Source organism: Macaca fascicularis, chromosome 7, assembly GCF_037993035.2.
Source record: "Macaca fascicularis isolate 582-1 chromosome 7, T2T-MFA8v1.1".
Taxonomy (NCBI): domain Eukaryota; kingdom Metazoa; phylum Chordata; class Mammalia; order Primates; family Cercopithecidae; genus Macaca; species Macaca fascicularis.
In genome coordinates, this window is record NC_088381.1 from 159,153,635 (window position 1) to 159,172,633 (window position 18,999).

Genomic DNA, 18,999 nt, shown 5'->3' on the forward strand with positions numbered 1-18,999 from the left:
GTCACTTATGCCTTAGTCTGGCTCAGTGAATCTACATTTTTACGTAAACAGTAGGGCAAAGGAAGCAATTAGATACGCATTTGTCTCAGGTGAGCCTCAGAGGGATGACTGGGTTCTGTCTATCCTTTGTCAGGCACCCATGAAAATAAGTTGTCAATTTACATTGCCAGGGTGAAATTCAATAGAACTGTTTTAGGGTAAAAATGTTGAAGCCCACAAGGGAATTCATCTTTTAGCAATCTTATTTGGGAATAAAATGGGAGGCAGGCTTGCGCAGTTCCCAGCTTGACTTTTCCCTTTGGCTTAGTGATTTTGGGGTCTATTTTTGTGATTTATTTTCCTTTCACACCTGCGAGGGAGACTTTCTGATGCTCCTGTGTCTGCCCTGCACTCCCCTCTCATCTGCCAACTTCGTACTTTGGCTGCCCTGCCGTCCGTCCCCCACCTGCAGCCCTACTGATCTTCCTAAAAGGCAAGTTTCACAAATCACTCACTGCTCAGTACCTTCTGTGATTTCCTGAGGCTCCGGGATAAATCCAAATTCCTTCACATGACAGGAGGGTCCCCACGAGCCGGCCTCTGCTTTCCCTCCCAGCCCCAGCTCCCGCCACCTCCTGCCTCGTGGGGACAGCTGGTCCCCGCTAATACCTCCCTGCCTTGCTCCTGCTGGCCCCTGGGTCTAGAGGACCTTCTCCTTCCCCAGCCTGCTTCTAGTCTGACCCCTACTCTCCTTTTAGACTCAGCCCCTTCTCCTCCTCCACCCTGAGTCCACGGGCCCGGGAGCGCTAAGCACATGGTGTTATAGTTAACTATTTACTTTTCCATCTTTTCCTGGAAGACAGACATGATGGTAATTATGCGTTTAATGTCTGTCTCCTGGGATGGTAAACCCCTGCGAGCGTGGGCTGTGACTGTCTTATTCACCACTGTTTCTGGCATGGGGCACGGAGTAATAAACATGGCTAACGCTTCCACAGCGCTAACTGTGAACCGGCCACAAGTATCCTGAGAGCCTTACATGCATTTACAACTTTAACCCTTACCACCACTCAGTGAGGTACTGTGATATTATGAGATATGTATTTGGTCTTCCTCTGGTTTCCTGGCATACAACTTCTAAAATCCTTGGAATCTCCAAAGAGATAAACATGTTTTTATAGGCTAGAGAGTTGACCGATGGCCAGGCATGGTGGCTTTGGCCTTGCACAGCGGCTCACTCCTGTAATCCCAGCACTTTGACAGGCCAAGGCTTACGGATCATTTGAAGCCAGGAGTTTAAGACCAGCCCCGTCTCTACAAAAAAAACAAAAAAAAAGGGCCGGGCGCGGTGGCTCAAGCCTGTAATCCCAGCACTTTGGGAGGCCGAGACAGGCGGATCACGAGGTCAGGAGATCGAGACCATCCTGGCTAACACGGTGAAACCCCGTCTCTACTAAAAAATACAAAAAAAAAAAAACTAGCCCGGCGAGGTGGCGGGCACCTGTAGTCCCAGCTACTCAGGAGGCTGAGGCAGGAGAATGGCGTAAATCTGGGAGGCGGAGCTTGCAGTGAGCTGAGATCCGGCCACTGCACTCCAGCCTGGGCGACAGAGCGAGACTCCGTCTCAAAAAAAAAAAAAAAAAGATTAAAAAATTAGATGGGCGTGGTGGTGCTCACCTGTAGTCCCAGCTACTCGGGGGACTGAGGTGGGAGGATTGCTGAGCCCAGGAGGTTGAGGCTGCAGTGAATTGTGATTCCATCACTGCACTCTAGCCTGGGCAACAGGGCAAGACCCTGCTTCCAAAAAAAAAAAAAAGTACAGAAAAGATAAAGAGCAGAAAGCCTCTCTTTCATCAAGGCCACCCCAAGGCACAACTCCAGAGGGCACCATTCACATAAAATATAGTGCGACAGCCACTCCTGCTCAGGCCCCAGCCTCCCACTTTCCCCTCTGAGGGCACCAGTGATACCAAGCTCTTCTCCATCCTTCCACAGATGTCTACGTGGATGTGAACAGAACATGGCATGTTGGTTAATAGAGAATTCTCCACCTTGCCTTGTTAATTTTGCATCATTGGGAGATTGTTTCAGATAAGGTGTGTAGAGTAGCCTCATTCTTTTTTTTTTTTTTTTGAGACGGAGTCTCACTCTGTCGCCCAGGTGCAGTGGCATGATCTCGGCTCACTGCAACCTCCACCTCCCAGGTTCAAGCAATTCTCCTGCCCCAACCTCCCGAGTAGCTGGGATTACAGGCATGCACCACCATGTCTGGCTAATTTTGTATTTTTAGTAGAGACAGGGTTTCTCCATGTTGGTCAGGCTGGTCTCAAATTCCTGACCTCAGATGATCCACCTGCCTTGGCCTCCCAAAGTGCTGGGATTCCAGGTGTGAGCCACTGGGCCTCGCCCTTCCTTCCTTCCTTCCTTCCTTCCTTCCTTCCTTCCTTCCTTCCTTCCTTCCTTCCTTCCTCCCTTCCTCCCTCCCTCCCTCCCTCCCTCCCTTCCTTCCTTCCCTTCTTCTTCTTTATTTTTTTCAATAGGGTCTTGCTCTGTCACCCAGGCTGGAGTGCAGTGGTATGATCATGGCTCACTGAAGCCCTGACCTCTGGCTTAGGTGAGCTCTGGGCTTAGGCGATCCTCTCTTCAGCCTCCCAAGTAGCTGGGACTATAGGCATGCGCCACCACGCCTGGATAATTTTTGTATTTTTTGTAGAGACAGGGTTTTGCCATGTTGCCTAGGCTGGTCTTGAACTGCTGGGGTCCGGCAATACTCCCACCTTGGCCTCCCAAAGTGCTAGGATTACAGCCATGAGCCACTGTGCCCAGCCTGTTTTTTTTTGTTTTGTTTTGTTTTGTTTTGTTTTGTTTTGTTTTTTGAGACGGAGTCTCGCTCTGTGGCCCAGGCTGGAGTGCAGTGGCCGGATCTCAGCTCACTGCAAGCTCCGCCTCCCGGGTTTACGCCATTCTCCTGCCTCAGCCTCCCGGGTAGCTGGGACCACAGGCGCCCGCCACCACGCCCGGCTAGTTTTTTGTATTTTTTAGTAGAGATGGGGTTTCACCGTGTTAGCCAGGATGGTCTCGATCTCCTGACCTCGTGATCCGCCCGTCTCGGCCTCCCAAAGTGCTGGGATTACAGGCTTGAGCTACCGCGCCCGGCCTCTAAATCATTTCTATTACAAACGGTGCTGCAATGTACTCAGTCATTTCATCACTGTTTGAGCACATCTGTAGGATACAGTCCTAGGATTGGATTGCTTGGGTAAATAGAGACATTACTTTCTAAAGGTGGAATTTCAGAAATCTGTGACAAGCGTGCATAAGATATTTTTACACTGAAGTTTGGGGCGTGTCAGATCTAGCTAGAAGTTGACTGTCTGTGGGGCTCCTCTCTGATATATTTGATGTTCGGGAATGATGTTTCTGGGTTTGATAGTTTGTTCTCTAAAGAGAAAAGAGAGCTCACAGCAGAAAGGTAGCTTTTTGGATTCTAGCCAGGGCTCACTAATTGGATCCCATCTCACTTCACTTCTAGAGGAAGACCACTCAGGAAAACAAGATACCTAGTCCATGCAGCAGTGGGTTCCCCAATGCCCTGATAGAAAGTTTGAGAAGTTTAGGATTCAGTCCCTAAAAACATATGGACTGAAGAGGCTCTGGCCCTAAAATCACCTTGTTGGGGATAGTGGGAAGGTCCCTGCTATTTTAAAAATATACTGAGGATGTGATTCCTAACACCACAAGATGGGTGGGTGGGTGAATGGATGGATGGCTGGGTGAATGGATGGATGGCCGGGTGAATGGATAGATGGATGAATGAATGGGTAGATGGATGGATGGATGAATGCATGGGTGGATGGATGAATGCATGGATGGATGGATGGATGGATGGATGGATGGATGGATGGATGGATGGATGACTGGATGGGTGGATAGATGGATGGATGGATGGATGAATGAATAGGTGGATGGATGGATACATACATAGATTCATACATATAGAAAGGCAAATAGTGATCAAACAAATATGAACTTAGACCTGCTTTACCTAATAAGGTAACTTCTTTGAGCTCCTTGAACCTCAGTCTCTGACTGTAATAGGATTAACAATGCCTTTTTTGTGTGTGGGACTATAGTGACAAACCAACAGATGATGTACGTAAAGGCCCTAGCGTGGTCCTGGCACACAGTGGGTACCCATATATGGTGGTAGTTGCTATCATTTACTATGAGTGGGCATTCTCTGATTGGTGTACATTGAAAGCATTTTTTTTTTTTTTTTACTTTGCAGGAGCCAGGTTACACCCTGTTTGACCCTGCCTTCATAGGGATGACTCTGTAAAGTAGGGGCTCTCAGCCTTCTTTCCCTCCCAGCATGCACAGTGGGTGACACTGGGGTGCCTGACACACTCCCAGCATGCATTTCACAGGGCAGGATTTCTGGCAACACTCATTTCTCTCCAGGCCAGGAAAGCAACCTAGAATCAACTTACATTTACATTAAAACAATACATAAATAAAGGAAAGAGAAGGCAATAACCCTCAGACTTTGGTCTCCTGGCTAAAATGTATTTGCAAAACAGCACACAGCTTGCACCTGCTGCCCTCTAGCGTAATAATGAGGGTGGGTGGAGGTACCCGTGGGATGGCCTATTCCAGTGGGTTTGGGTAAATGAAGACAGTTGTCAGAGGGGTGGCTGCTATTCCCCACATGGTTATGGAATGCTCCTCTCTTGGGCCTTTGCTGTGTGCCAGGCAGAGGTGCTAGGTCCTCTCTGCAGTGTGCAGTGACCCTGGGGAACCACAGACATTCAGGACCCTGGCTGGTAGCTCAGTTGCTTGACTAAGGGGGTCAGGCTTGCCAGGCCCAGGCATTAGGCAAACCCAGGCCTGACCTGCCAAAGCAGCTGCTTTAAGCCTCAGAATCTTCCACTGGGCAATGGAATCCTACCTCACCTGACTCCTCCCAGCACCCCCTCCCCTCAGTCCATGGGGACTAAGTGTTCTCTCCCCTGTGTCCCCACAGCACTTTGTTCCCACAGCTATTAAAGTACTCATTGTTGGCTCTAAATACATCTCTCCTCCTTCCAAAGCAATATTCTTTTTGTTTTGTTTGCTAGAGATTTTATGCAATCTCAAATTCTTTGTTAAAATGGCCCTGGGGTTTACATTATTTTCTATCTAGGAGATTAGAATTGAAAACATAAATTGGTGGTTTGGAATTCCACTGAGTTCTTCTCTTTAGATAGAAAGAATTGTGGAAAGTCTGGCTTGTCCAGAACCCTCACTATGGGCACTGTCCTTGAATCCTGCTCTCATTCATTCTGCAGTCAGCCAGTCATTCAACGAACACTTACTAAACTCCCACCTTTGTGCCACTATGCTAGGCGCTGGGTATATTTGGATGGAAAGGACCTTGGCTATGCTTTAGAGACCAACACAATGTGGTTATCTAGCTTTAGACTTTGCTGACGTACTAAAATCTATCTTTTTTTTTTTTTTTTTGAGACAGGTCTCACTCTGTCGCCCAGGCTGGAGTGCAGTGGCATGATCTTGACTCACTGCAACCTGACCTCCTGGGATCAAGTGGTCCTTCCACCTCAACCTCCCAAGTAGCTAGGACTACAGGCACGCAATACCATGCCTGGCTTTTTTTTTTTTTTTTTTTTTTTTTTTTTGGTAGATGTGGGTTTTTGCCATGTTGCCCAGGCATGTCTTGAACTCCTGGCCTCAAGCAATCCTCCTGCCTCAGCCTCTCAAAGTGCTGGGATTACAGGCATGAGCCAACACACCTGTCCGAAACCTTTTTTTACAGCATAAGAAGTCAATTTCGGCCAGGTGTGGTAGCTCACGCCTGTAATCCCAGCACTTTGGGAGGCCAAGGTGGGCTGATCACTTGACCAAGAGTTTGAGACCAGCCTGGTCAATATGGTGAAACCTCGCCTCTACTAAAAATACAAAAACATAAGCCAGGTATGGGGGGCACATACCTGTAATCCCAGCTATTCAGGTGGCTGAAGCATGAGAATCTCTTGAAGCCAGGAGGTGGAAGTTGCACTGAGCTGAGATCACGCCACTGCACTCCAACCTGGGAAACAGAGTGGCGAGACTCTGCCTCAAGTAAAACAAACAAAAAAGAAGTCAACTTGTAGGATTCCTTTCTGAACACAATTTCCTAGAGATTTGAGACCACCTCTATTTTTTAAAAATAATATTTTTTAAAAATCATATTTTTAAACTTTAAATTGTGATTTAAAAAACACATTCTACTTTTAAAAATCTACAACATCTATTTACTCACCAAAGATTGTATAAGGCACTCTGCCGAGAGAGGGGTTGGGGAAGCATAAAGAAGAAAATACAAAGTCCCAGCCGGGCATAGTGGCTCACGCCTATAATCCCAGCACTTTGGGAGGCCGAGGTGGGTGGATCACGAGGTTAGGAGATCGAGACCATCCTGGCTAACACGGTGACACCCCGTCTTTACTAAATATACAAAAAATTAGCCGGGCATAGTGGCGGGCACCTGTAGTCCCAGCTACTCGGGAGGCTGAGGCAGGAGAATGGCGTGAACCCGGGAGGCGGAACTTGCAGTGAGCCAAGATCGCGCCACTGCACTCCAGCCTGGGCGACAGAACGAGACTCTGTCTCAAAAAAAAAAAAAGAAAACACAAAGTCCCTATACCTTCTAGAAACCTAAATCTAAATAACAGAAGCCACATGTCGACAAAACTCAGCCTCTTCTTTCACTTGCGACTGCAGTGGTACTCATTCGTCTGTTCATTCAATCGTGTGTATTTGGGGCACGTGCTATGTGTATAGGCAGTGATAGGTGCTCTGGAGCCTGTGGAAGAAGTCTCACATGTGTCCCTGCCTTCGAGGCCCTAGGGAGAGAAGGGAGTTCAGAGTCAAGTAGAATAATAGGCCACGGTGACTCCTGGCCAAGGAGCCCAGCACCAGCCTTTTGGAGAAGACTTTGCAGCTTCAGAGGAATGGAAAGCCCTTAGGGGAAGGAAGGGGGACATTCAGGTTTGCGTTAGGAATTTCTCATCAGAAACTGAGATGTGACAAGGGGGAGAATGGGTTCCAAACAATGCCCACCGCAAGGCAGGCCCAGGAACAGAGCCAAGAAAAGGTGGGATATGATGTGGAATGTGATGCTATGTGAGGCTGAATCTGCTGCCTTCAGGGGCCACCCTTTCTAATTTGTTCCCTTTTCTCCCCTCACTCAGATTCTCTGCTACTTATTCAAGGTGACACAATGCCCTTCACACTCCACCTGAGGTCCCGCCTTCCCACTGCGCTAAGGAGTTTGATTCTACAAAAGAAACCAAACATCAGAAATACATCCAGCATGGCTGGGGGTAAGTGGTGCCAGATAGTTAAAAAAAAAAAAAAAAAAAAAAAGAAAGTTCCTGGGAAATACCAGCTGTGTAGGGCCCACACACTCCTGAGACTTCTAGATTCTGCATAGGAAACAGAAAGTAAGAGCAGAATATTAGCTTCAGTCACTACTTAACTTCCCAGAAGAAACTGGAACTTTGGATTAGACTCAAGGTGTGGAAACCCATCAGATGGGTCTAATGACACCCAGTTCGGCTTGGTCACCTCAGCCCCATATGGGGAACCACCAGTGGGCTCAGGTGATGAAAAGGGTTGTCCCTTCCCAGAAAAGTGCCCCCAGGTTACACTGTAGTTTAATCAGATTTTGATTCAGACCAATTCTTCCTACCCTTGACTGGTCTTATTCTCTGGGTGGCACCCATCTCCCTACTGTATTCCGGGAGTGAAACCAAAGGCTCTAAAAGGTCCTGCAAGAGAAAACAGATACCAAATTTGTCACTGACCTAAGTCCAAGCAAAATTTCACATTAAAAAAGACTTTTCTGGTTATGGTATAAGTGCCCAAGGAAAAACCATCAGCACTGTCTAAAGTACTAGAGCAAGACCATTTTCCTTTAGTTTATTAACATGCCTGGCCTCTGTTGCTATATATGGGCTAACAGAGTTAACTGCTGAATAACAAAGCACTCTTAAACTTAGTGGCTTAAAACCATAATTCTCACAATGCTGCAATCAAGGCTGGTCTTAGCAGGGCACCTCTTCTGCTCCATGTGGTGTCTGTTGGGGATAGACCATCCAAGATGGCTTCTTCCTAACATGTCTGGCATCCAGTGGGATGGCTGGAACATCTGAGACTGGCTGAACATTTCCTGTCCATGAAACCTCTTCAATAGTGATAGCCAAACTTCTTTACATGGGAGCTCAGAACGCCATGAGACAGATTCCAAGAGAATAAGTCCTGATGCCCAAACTCATACCAAGCCTCTGCTTGCATCACACTTACTAATGTCCCATTGGCCAAAGCAAGTCACACGGCCAAGGCCAGAGTCAATGGGGAAGGGGCTACAATGGGGTGTGAATACTGGGGAGCAGAGTTTATATAAATTGGTGCAAAAGTAATTGCAGTTTTTGCCATTACTTTTATTTTTTAAAAAATGGCAAAAATCGCAATTACTTTTGCACTACCTAATATATACATAGAGCGCCACCAAGGTATTAGTCTACAACAACCCATTATATATGAGCAGCGAACACCAGCTTAACCCCAGGTTGACAACTGCTTGCTAAGACTCTGGGGAGGCAACAGAGCGGATCAGCCAGGGCCTTGGAGCCTGGAGGGAGAAAGTCTGAGTGTGAGTCCCAGCTTCACTCCTTACTAGCAAACTGCGAGCTTTCTAAGCCTCACCTACACAATGAAAGTAGCAGCAGAACCTTCCCAGTGGGACTGTCGGGAGGGGCACCTGAGCTGTTCCTGCTGCTGTGAAATGCTCCTCAAGTAGAGAAGCTCATTTTACCAAACAGCTGGAAAACTCCAGCTTGGAGCTGTCTTCTGGGGGCTTTCATTCAGATTAGACATGTTAAAGGGTGTTTTTTCCTCTCTCTTGTCATTAAGTTAAAAAAAAAATGATTTTGAGGTAAAAGGACTCAGAGAAATTACTCAGTTTATCTACAAAGAAAAGTGTCACTGCCTTCCATGGAGCCCAAGGCACCTGGGGGATGCACAAATCACCAGACCATAAAGTATCCTCCAAAAAGGTGAGGCCTCCAGAGTCCACCATCCTCTCCAGAAAGAGACCATGCAGGCTTCTATTCTGTGTCTGTTACTAATGGGGACAACTTGGGGACTTTTCTGTTCATCTCCAGCCATGGAGATGAACAAAACCAAAACATAGTACCCTGCAAAGTTCATTTAATTAAAAAGGAAACAAAAGGGCCAGACGCGATGGCTCACGCCTGTAATCCCACACTTTGGGACGCCAAAGCGGGTGGATCACCTGAGGTCAGGAGTTCAAGACCAGCCTGGCCAATGTGGAGAAATCCCATCTCTATTAAAAATACAAAAATTAGCTGAGCATGGTGGCATGCGCCTGTAGTCCCAGTTACTTGGGAAGCTGAGGCAGGAGAAGCACTTGAACCCAGGAGGCAGAGGCTGCAGTGAGCCGAGGTCACACCATTGCACTCCAGCCTGGGAAACAAGAGCGAAACTCTGTCTCAAGAAAAAAAAAAAAAAAAAAAAAAAAAAAAGGAAACAAAGAAGCTTTGTGCACATACCATCCTGATTTATTGTATTAAAAATACAATTTGTGCTGGCTGTAGTAGCTCACACCTGTAATCCCAGCACTTTGGGAGGCCGAAGCGGGTGGGCTGCCTAAGGTCAGGAGTTTAAGATCAGTCTGCCCAACATGGCAAAACCCCATCTCTACTAAAAATACAAAAACATTAGCCGGGCATGGTGGCATGCGCCTGTAATCCCAGCTACTCAGGAAGCTAAGGCAGGGGAATCGCTTGAAAACTGGAGGTGGAGGTTGCAGTAAGCCCAGATCCCATCACTGTACTCTAGCCTGGGCAACAGAGGGAGACTCCATCTCAAAAAAAAAAAAAAAAAAAAATCCAGTTTGTTCTCACAAGGGGCTTTGGTGGTAAGAAGCGGGTGAGTAGGGAGTGGGAGGCCTCTAAGCCAGCTGAATCCCCTCCCACCTCGCTCCAGATCATTTTCAGAGCCCTGCTGGGCTTGCTTGAGACCGGCATCAGGTTCCTTGGGCTTTCGGCAGCTGGGGGTGTCTCACGTGTCCTCATTTGGAAAGTCTGCTTGTAGCATTGGCAGGCACTGTGGCGACTGTGATAATGAGCTCTGGGCACCGCAATTCGAGTAGGAGCCGGTCCTGGATATTCCCAACAGATGGTTGCATCTGTTTCACTCCCCGGTCCCCATGGAGGACAGCGCTGCCCTCCTAGGGAAACCCAGTGCCTGAAGCCCAGCAGGGGCCACTCCGTGATGAAGTGAGGCGAGCTCCACGGGCACCCGTCCCAGGTTTAAATGCCGGCTGTGCCGTGCAGTAGCTGTGTGACCCTGGGAAAGTCACTTCATCTCTCTGAGCCTTGTTCCCCTCATCTATAAAATATAATTACATGTGCAGATGACTTGGCATGGGGAGTCCGGCACATAAAAAGCACTCAGTAAATATTCGCCAACAAGATTATTGCAGGAGAGAAAGGGACGTGGGTTGATACAGCAAATCTGACAGGGCAATTGTCCTCAAGGGTACTTCTCCAGTAGAACATTATTATTATTATTATTATTGGAGATGGATTCTCACTCTGTCACCCAGGCTGGAGTGCAGTGGCGTAATCTCAGCTCACTGCAGGCTCCATCTCCCAGGTGCAAGCAATTCTCCTATCTCAGCCTCCCAAGTAGTTGGGATTACAGGCATGCACCACCATACCTGGCTAATTTTTGTATTTTTAGTAGAGATGGGGTTTCACCATGTTGGCCAGGCTGGTCTCGAACTTCTGACCTCAGGTGATCCGCCAACCTCGGCCTCCCAAAGTGCTGGGATTACAGGTGTGAGCCACCACACCCAGCCCGATAGAACATAATTATGTTTTTCTTCAGGATGGTCTTAATTTTAGAATATTGTGAAAAGCACAGAGAAGCAAATGACCAACATGCACAGCTCTGTCACCTGAGGCATTAACTTGTAATGTCCTTCCTTCTAGTTCTAGTAGATGTTCTTTGGTGTCTGCGCATTCAAGGGTTAGGTATTTATTGTAGTCTTCGCTATCTGGGCTTATTTATAGCCCTCTGTTTTGGGAAGGCTTTCCAGTTATTTGAAAGGATTTGGGTGTTGTGATCTAAGCTGTTTCTGCTTTAGGGGGCACCTGAAGCCCAGTAACGCTGTCATTCTTGCAGCCTCAGTACAGGTATGGCTTTGATGGTCTTGGACAACATCTAGGAGGATTCTCTGGTTTACCAGGCAGAGACTCTTGTTCTCTTCCCTTACTTTCTCCCAGAGTCTCTCTCTCTCTGTTTTGAGCCACCTAAAGCTGGGGGTGGAGTGACACAAGCACCCCTGTAGCCACCACCACTGTGAGTGTGCTGGGCCAGACCTGAAGCCAGCACAGCACTGGGTCTTACCCAAGCCCTGCTGTAACCACTCCCTGGCAACTGCCTGTGTTCGCTCAAGGCCGTAGGGCTCTGCAATTAGCAGGTAGCAAAACCAGCCAGGCCTGTGTCCCTCCCTGCAGGGCGCTGAGTTCCCCCAGGCCCTGGGTGAGTCCAGAAGAGCCGTCTGGGCATCAGGGACTACAGCCAAAAACCTTAGATGTCTACCCAGTGTTCTATTGTATTGCGGCTGAGCTGGCACTCAAATTACAGGACACAGTCCTTTCCACTCTTCCCTCCCCTTTCCTTCTAGTTCTTTCACTCACTGATTTTATAAAAAGGAGAATTTGTCCAATACATTGTTTCATTACCTAGTATAGTTCCTTTAATGACACATCACAGACATCTTTTAACATAATCATTACATATTTCTTCTGTAACCATAATTTTAAACATCTACGCAGGATTTCATTGAACAGTAACTTTAGTCCCTGCTTCCTGAACACCGAGGTGCTCAATAACTTACATACATTACCTCCCTGAGGTCTCTTGGAGGTAGGCATGGTTGCTGCCATCTTATAGATGGGGAGGCCGAGGCTAGGACATGCAAAGCCACAGCCCAAGGTCACACAACTGGTCAGAGACAGGATCAGTATTCGAGTGCAGGTGTGTTTATCTCCAAAGCCAAAGGACTTCCATTGCGGAGGAAGGCTGGCTGCCCCCAGAGGAGGCTACAGCATGTAGTAGGATTCATTTCATGGCAATTCATCAAGCTGTAGGTTTGTGTGTGTTTGATTGAAGCGTTACCTACACTTTTTTGAGTGGGGCTCTGCAATTAGCAGGTAGCGAAACCAGCCAGGCCTGTGTCCTTCCCTGCGGGGTGGTGTACACTTTTTTGAGTGTAGGTAATGCTTCAGTCAAAATTTACATTAGGCCTGTTGCAGTGGCTCACACCTGTAAGCCCAGCACTCTGGGAGTCCAAGACAGGCAGATCACTTGAGCCCAGGCATTTAAGATCAGCCTGGCCACCGTAGTGAAACCCCATCTCTACTAAAAATACAAAAATTAGCTGGGCACAGTGGTGCATGCCTATGGTCCCAGCTACTTGGGAGGCTGAGGCATGAGAATCACTTGAACCCGGGAGGCAGAGTTTGCAATGAGCCAAGATTAAGCCACTGCACTCCAGCATGGGTGACAAAGCCAGACTCTGTCTCTAAAAAAAAAAAAAAGAAAGAAAAAAAAGAATTCCATTGGAAGTTGGGTATGGTGATGTGTACCTGTATTTCCAGCTACTTGGCAGGCTGAAGCGGGAGGGTCACTTGAGCCCAGGAATTCAAGGTCAGCCTGAGCAACATAGCAAGACCTTGTCACTTTAAAAAAATCAGAAAGGGGCCAGGCGCAATGGCTCATGCCTGTAATCCCAGCACTTTGGGAGGCCAAGGCGGGTGGATCACCTGAGGTCAGGGGTTCAAGACCAGCCTGGCCAACATGGACCAGTTGGCCCAACATGGGCCAGCAAATATCCTATGTGTATTTTTAGTCTGTACTAAAAATACAAACAATGAGCTAGGCGTGGTGGCAGATGCCTGTGTTCCCAGCTACTCAGGGGGCTGAGGCAGGAGAATTGCTTGAACCCAGGAGGTGGAGGTTGCAGTGAGCCAAGATTGTACCATTGCACTCCAGCCTGGGCAACAAGCGTGAAACTCCGCCTCAAAAAAAAAAAAAAAAAAAAAATCAGAAAGTGTCTGCCAATAAACAGCTGACTATACATTTTCCCCTTCTCCCGCCATACCCAGAGCTCCGACCAGCCAGCCTGGTGGTCCTGCCCAGGTCCCTTGCTCCAGCGTTTGAAAGATTCTGCCAGGCCAACACTGGTCCTCTGCCCCTGCTGGGCCAGAGTGAGCCAGAAAAGTGGATGCTGCCCGCTCAAGGTGCTGTCTCAGAGACCAGGTAAAAAGCTTGGGTTATTGTGAGTTAAAGCTTGGGAGTGTCCAGGTGCTGTAGCTGGGTGTCTCTGTTATCCGGGACCTCTCTGTCCAACCTCAGGGACCTTCACAGTGCCTGGCACAGAACCTCACTCATGACTGTTGCTCAGGAACGAGCTGCCCTCCCCACTGTTCCGACCCCTTCCCCATCACCTGGCCCCTGCGCTGGCTAAGATCTGTGGGATCATGGACAAAGTCCAGCCCTGGAGAAATCCCACTGACTCCACCATCTGTCCACTTCATCGCCCAAGCCAGAAACCCGCCTGCACAGGATTAGGAAGAAAATAAAAAATACTTGCATTACCAGGACCCAGAGACAGATTTTGTGTCTATTCTCCCAGGCTTTTAAACTAGAACCTATCTAGCAAATGGCTCCACTGATTCTGGGTCGGTGTACCTCTCCCGCAAGTCTACCTTTGGTATGGCACCAGCACAGACTGGCATCTTCCCTGGCCTAGCCCGAGTCTCATCCTTCTTTCCCCTACCCTGTCATTGTCTGCTCTCCTAGCAGAGTGACTTTTTCTAATGCTAAACCGGATCATGTGGCTCTCTTCTTTTTTTTTTTTTTTTTTTGAGACGGAGTCTTGCTCTGTCGCCCAAGCTGGAGTGCAGTGGCGCGATCCTGGCTCACTGCAAGCTCCGCCTCCTGGGTTCACGCCATTCTCCTGCCCCAGCCTCCCGAGTAGCTGGGACTACAGGCGCCCGCCACTGCGCCCGGCTCATTTTTTGTATTTTTAGTAGAGACGGGGTTTCACTGTGGTCTCGATCTCCTGACCTTGTGATCCGCCCGCCTCGGCCTCCCAAAGTGCTGGGATTACAGGCGTGAGCCACCGCGCCCGGCTGTGGCTCTCTTCTTAAAACCCCTTCAGACTGGGTGCCGTGGTTCATGCCTATAATCCCAGTACTTTGGGAGGCTGAGGCAGGAGGATGGCTTGAGCCCAGGAGTTTGAGACCAGCCTGGGCAACATAGGAAAGACCTGGTCTCTACAAAATTTTATTTATTTATTTATTTTTTTTTTTTGAGACAGAGTCTCGCTCTGTCGCCCAGGCTGGAGTGCAGTGACCGGATCTCAGCTCACTGCAAGCTCCGCCTCCCGGGTTCACGCCATTCTCCTGCCTCAACCTCCCGAGTAGCTGGGACTACAGGCGCCCGCCACCTCGCCCGGCTAGTTTTTTGTATTTTTTAGTAGAGACGGGGTTTCACCGTGTTAGCCAGGATGGTCTCGATCTCCTGACCTCATGATCTGCACGTCTCGGCCTCCCAAAGTGCTGGAATTACAGCCTTGAGCCACCGCGCCCAGCCCAAAATTTTTTTAAAAAATTAACCGGGCATAGCAGTGCACACCTGTGGTCCCAGCTACTCGGGAGGCTGAGGAGGATCGCTTGAGACCAGGAGGCTGAGGTTGCAGTGAGCTGAGATCATGTCACTGCACTCCAGCCTGGGCAACAGCGCAAGACCCTGTCTCAAAAAAAAAAAAAAAATATATATATATATATAAAATAAAATAAAATTCATCAGCATCTTCTTATGGCTTGGACCTCAGCCTGATCTCAAGATCCATGGTGACCTGGTCCCAGCTCAGTTTCTCCCCTGACCCCTGACACTCCAGTCATCCCCAACCAGCTCCCGAGACAGAAAGCTCCCCAGGAACTTTCTGTCATGATCAGTTTAGGATGGGAAGGTCCTTTGGAGACCCCATCTGGGTCCACGATTGTGCCTTTACATTTTTCCCTGGTGCCTCCTGTGCTGCCAGCTTGGAGACTCCTAGAGCAGATCGCCCAGTGGGCTTCCACGTGCCGCTTCCTCTGCCTGGGTGTGCCTTCTTCCTTGCCCAACTAGCAAACTCCTATTCATGCCTCAAGACCCAGCACCTAACTCCTTTGTGGAAGAGAATTGATTTCCCCCTTCTCTGTGTCACGCTACCCAGACTGTTGACATTCACTGCTGTGTATTGCCAGTATCTGTTTTCAATTAAGTCTCACCTATCAATGTAGGATTATGAGCTCTTTAGACACTGGGATGGGCCAGGCACGGTGGCTCACGCCTCTAATCCCAGCACTTTGGAAGGCCAAGGAGGGCAGATCACCTGAGATGAGGAATTCGAGACCAGCATGGCCAACATGGTGAAACCCTGTCTCTACTAAAAATACAAAAATTAGCCAGGCATGGTGGCGTGGGCCTATAATCTCAGCTACTCGGGAGGCTGAGGTGGGAGAATCACTTGAACCTGGGAGGCGGAGGTTGCAGTGAGCCAAGATCACGCCATTGCACTCCAGGCTGGGCTACAGAGCGAGACTCCATCTCAAAAAATCAAAAAAACATTAAAAAAAAAAAAAAAACGACTGGGATGGTGTCCTCCATTACTCTAGCCCCATCACCTAGCATGTGCCTGACATGGAGGCATGGCTCAGTAAAGGAGTTTGGAGTGAGTAAAGAATAAGCTTGTAACCAAAGAAGGCTTTGAGCCCTACAGAAGAGTTTCCTCTAAGGGAAGAGAAAGGCGTCACCCACTGCTGGCACTGAGACATTCCCCAAGACACATGTTCTCTGTTCCCTTGGGCTACTGGCCCTATCTCCATAGCAGAGAGGGCACCATTTACTTTTCTTCTTCTTTTTTTTTGAGACAGTCTCACTCTGTTGCCCAGGTTGGAGTGCAGTGGCGCGATCTCGGCTTACTGCAACCTCCACCTCCCAGTTTCAAGCGATTCTCCTGCCTCAGCCTCCTGAGTAGCTGGGATGTGCAGCTGTGTGCCACCGTGCCTGGCTAATTTTTGTATTTTTAGTATAGACGGGGTTTCACCATGTTGCCCAGTCTCGTCTTGAACTCCAGAGCTCAAGTGACCTTCCCGCCTCGGACTCCCAAAGTGCTGGGATTACAGGCATGAGCCACTGTTCCCGGCCACCATTTGCTTTTCTTGGTGGTTTGGCTTGTCTTGGATTGCGGGTATAGGAGACACACTGGGTGGGAGGTGGGGGTGTGCTCTATACATGCTGATTTAATCGTTTCTGATCTGAGGACGTTTGAAGGATGCCAACAAGGCCCCCTGCTGAAAACTATGCTCCCTACCCAGGTGCCAGGGCTGGAAATTTCAGCACTAGACATCCTCTTCTCTCTCCACAGTCCTTCTATAGTGTAGTATCAGGGGCCACAGTGAGGGTCTGGGGCCCTGCCAGCTTTCCCCTTGTGTCTACAGGATGGACCGTCCCCAGTTCTGGAAATACGAGTTCGGTGCCTGCACCGGCAGCCTGGCTTCGCTGGAGCGGTACTCAGAGCAGCTGAAGGACATGGTGGCCTTCCTCTTGGGCTGCAGCTTCTCCCTGGAGGAGGCCTTGGAGAAAGCAGGGCTCCCCAGAAGAGACCCAGCAGGTCACAGCCAGGCGGCTGCATACAAGGTAGGGACACAGCCCACAACCCACAAGGGCAGAATGGCCTGAAAATGCAGATCAACTTACATCTTCCTAGGGCAGAGAGAACACAGGCACGGGAGGTAGAAAACCTAAGCTCCAGCCCCAGCTCAGCCACTTTCTAGCTGTGCAGCCCAGGAGAAATGATCGATCTCTTTGAGCCAGCTTTGGTCCCACGCACCTCTGGGACCGCCGTGAGCACCCAGTGTGGTCCTTCTTCGTGGTTCAGTGCCGTAAACCAAACCCGCTTGGGATTTCTCTGGCTCCTTTAACTTCAGGCACCTCAGCAAGATTTTTATGAATCCTCCCTGGCTCGGGTGAGCCTCAGCCACGGGGAATGAGCCTGGCTCTGTCAATACCCAGGGATTTGTGGCAGAGCCTCGGCCAGGCAGTTCCTCCTGGGTTAGGTCTCTGTCCAGAAAGCCGGGTCATGTTCCTGGCTGGAGGTTGCCTCTGGCAGTCACAAACACAGCACAGCCAGCCTCTCTGGGACGTGCCTGCCGTGCCTCTTCCAGCCCTTACTTGTCAAGGTGAGTGCACTCGATTCCCTGGTTCCACAGACCCTTCCTGGACATCTGTTGGTGAAGTCTGAGAGTTCGCTGTGCTCCAGCGGTGGTCAGCCAGCATAAACAGCCAGGCTCCAGGTTTCTTTATTTATGGAGGACTTGGATCAGAGATTTTGTCTTGGACTCTGGGACATTTATTAAAATGTCTTGGTTTGGGCTCCTGCCAGAGAGGCCCCAGCTGCCTCTGATCAGAAACAAAGCTACCCATAGTGTGTGCTGCCCTCATGGGTGAAGTGTGTGCCCGAGCGGTTCTCTTGAAGCTAGGGAAGGGTGGGGATGGGACCCCAGCGGCTGGCGGGCACCCACAGCAGGCTCTGGCTCTGAAACACACCGCTCTTTGTAGGAGGTGGGAGCTGAGAGGGCGCCATGGCTCCACATGCAGATTCTCATTTTAGATGAGGAAACCGAGGTCTAAAGAGAGAAAAGGACTTGCCCAAGTCCCAAAGCTCGATGGGAACCCGGAACTCCTGGCTCCCATCTGTACAATGTCAATAGCAGAGATGTGACAACTAAATGATGCTTTGCAGTCACAGGGTCTGCTGATATGGAAGCTATTTGTTGCCTACAAAGGTACAAGTAAGTGCCCATAGTAAGTGCTCAACACGGCCTCACTGACCCCGATGCTTATCAAATAACTTTCAGTCTAATATCGACCCCTCTGCCCGTGGGCTCCAGGGAGAGATGGCCAGGCAGCCATCTGGGATTCCACTGGCCACCCCCAGACGGAATGTGTCTCAGCCTTGGGGAGCACTGCCTGGGTCTACCAGTGGCTCCAGCACGTCCCCTCTCCTGGGTGCTATTATGCAGACACTGCTGGCAGGCACCCTGAGGTTCCATCCTGCTGCCGCCAGGGTGGTGATAGCAAGCTCTTTAGGTGGTGGCCAAGACTTCACAGTGGATTACAGTCCTGGCCATGTCCTAAATCTTTCATAAGCTCTATTGCAGGCACCAGAAACCATTCAGAAGGTGGGGTAGGGGAGCGAAACACCAATGAAAGTCACACCGATCAAAGCAGGCAACATCTGTTAAGGCAGGAGGAACCAGGCCATGCTCCCTGGGGTCTGGGGACAGGCTTGTCACTGGTGTGGATTCAGAAGGCAGAGTGGACATCAGCTCCTACTGTGATGTTCTCCGTTGCCTCCCTCTGCCCCTGATTCACCAGAGGCTGTTTACCTGTGGTCCACGACCCTTGCAGTCCCTGGAGAAATTCAGAGCCTCCATGATACTGGATAGAAAAAAAAGTACGTTTTTCTTTTCCCTCTCTCCCTCCCTCCCTCCCTCCCTCTCTCTCTCCCTCTCTCTCTCCCTTCTTTATTTTATTTTATTTTTGACAGTCCTTGCTCAGTTGCTCAGGCTGGAGTGGAGCAGTGACACAATCACAGCTCAATGCAGCCTCAACCTCCTGGGCTCAAGAGATCCTCCCATTTCAGCCTCCTGAATAGCTGGGACTACAGGCATGCGCCAGCATACCCAGCTAATTTATGGGTTTTTTTTCTGTTTGTTTGTTTGTTTTTTTGGTAGAGATGGGGTTTCGCTGTATTGTCCAGGCTGGTCTTGAACTTCTGGGCTCAAGCGATCCAACCTTCTTGGCCTCCCAAAGTGCTGGTATTACAGACACGGA

The 18,999-nt window shown here is 49.3% G+C and overlaps 1 protein-coding gene across 48 annotated transcripts in view; it reads left to right on the forward strand.

Annotated features, from left to right (window-relative positions):
• DGLUCY (D-glutamate cyclase) overlaps positions 1 to 18,999 on the forward strand; it is a 164,134-nt gene that overhangs the window by 94,924 nt on the left and 50,211 nt on the right. For 27 of the 48 annotated variants that reach the window (XR_012416061.1, XR_012416060.1, XR_012416065.1 and 24 more), the window contains 3 exons: positions 7,209 to 7,340; positions 13,218 to 13,371; positions 16,602 to 16,800. Coding sequence is in view for 22 of the 48 variants with exons in the window: in XM_065549230.2 (XP_065405302.1) it covers positions 7,209 to 7,340; positions 13,218 to 13,371; positions 16,602 to 16,800 (485 nt within the window). In the remaining 26 variants the exon portion in view is untranslated. Of the gene's footprint in view, positions 1 to 7,208; positions 7,341 to 13,217; positions 13,372 to 16,601; positions 18,620 to 18,999 lie in introns of all 48 variants that reach the window. The other 21 variants (XR_012416068.1, XM_073998080.1, XM_073998079.1 and 18 more) reach the window with 3 other exon arrangements.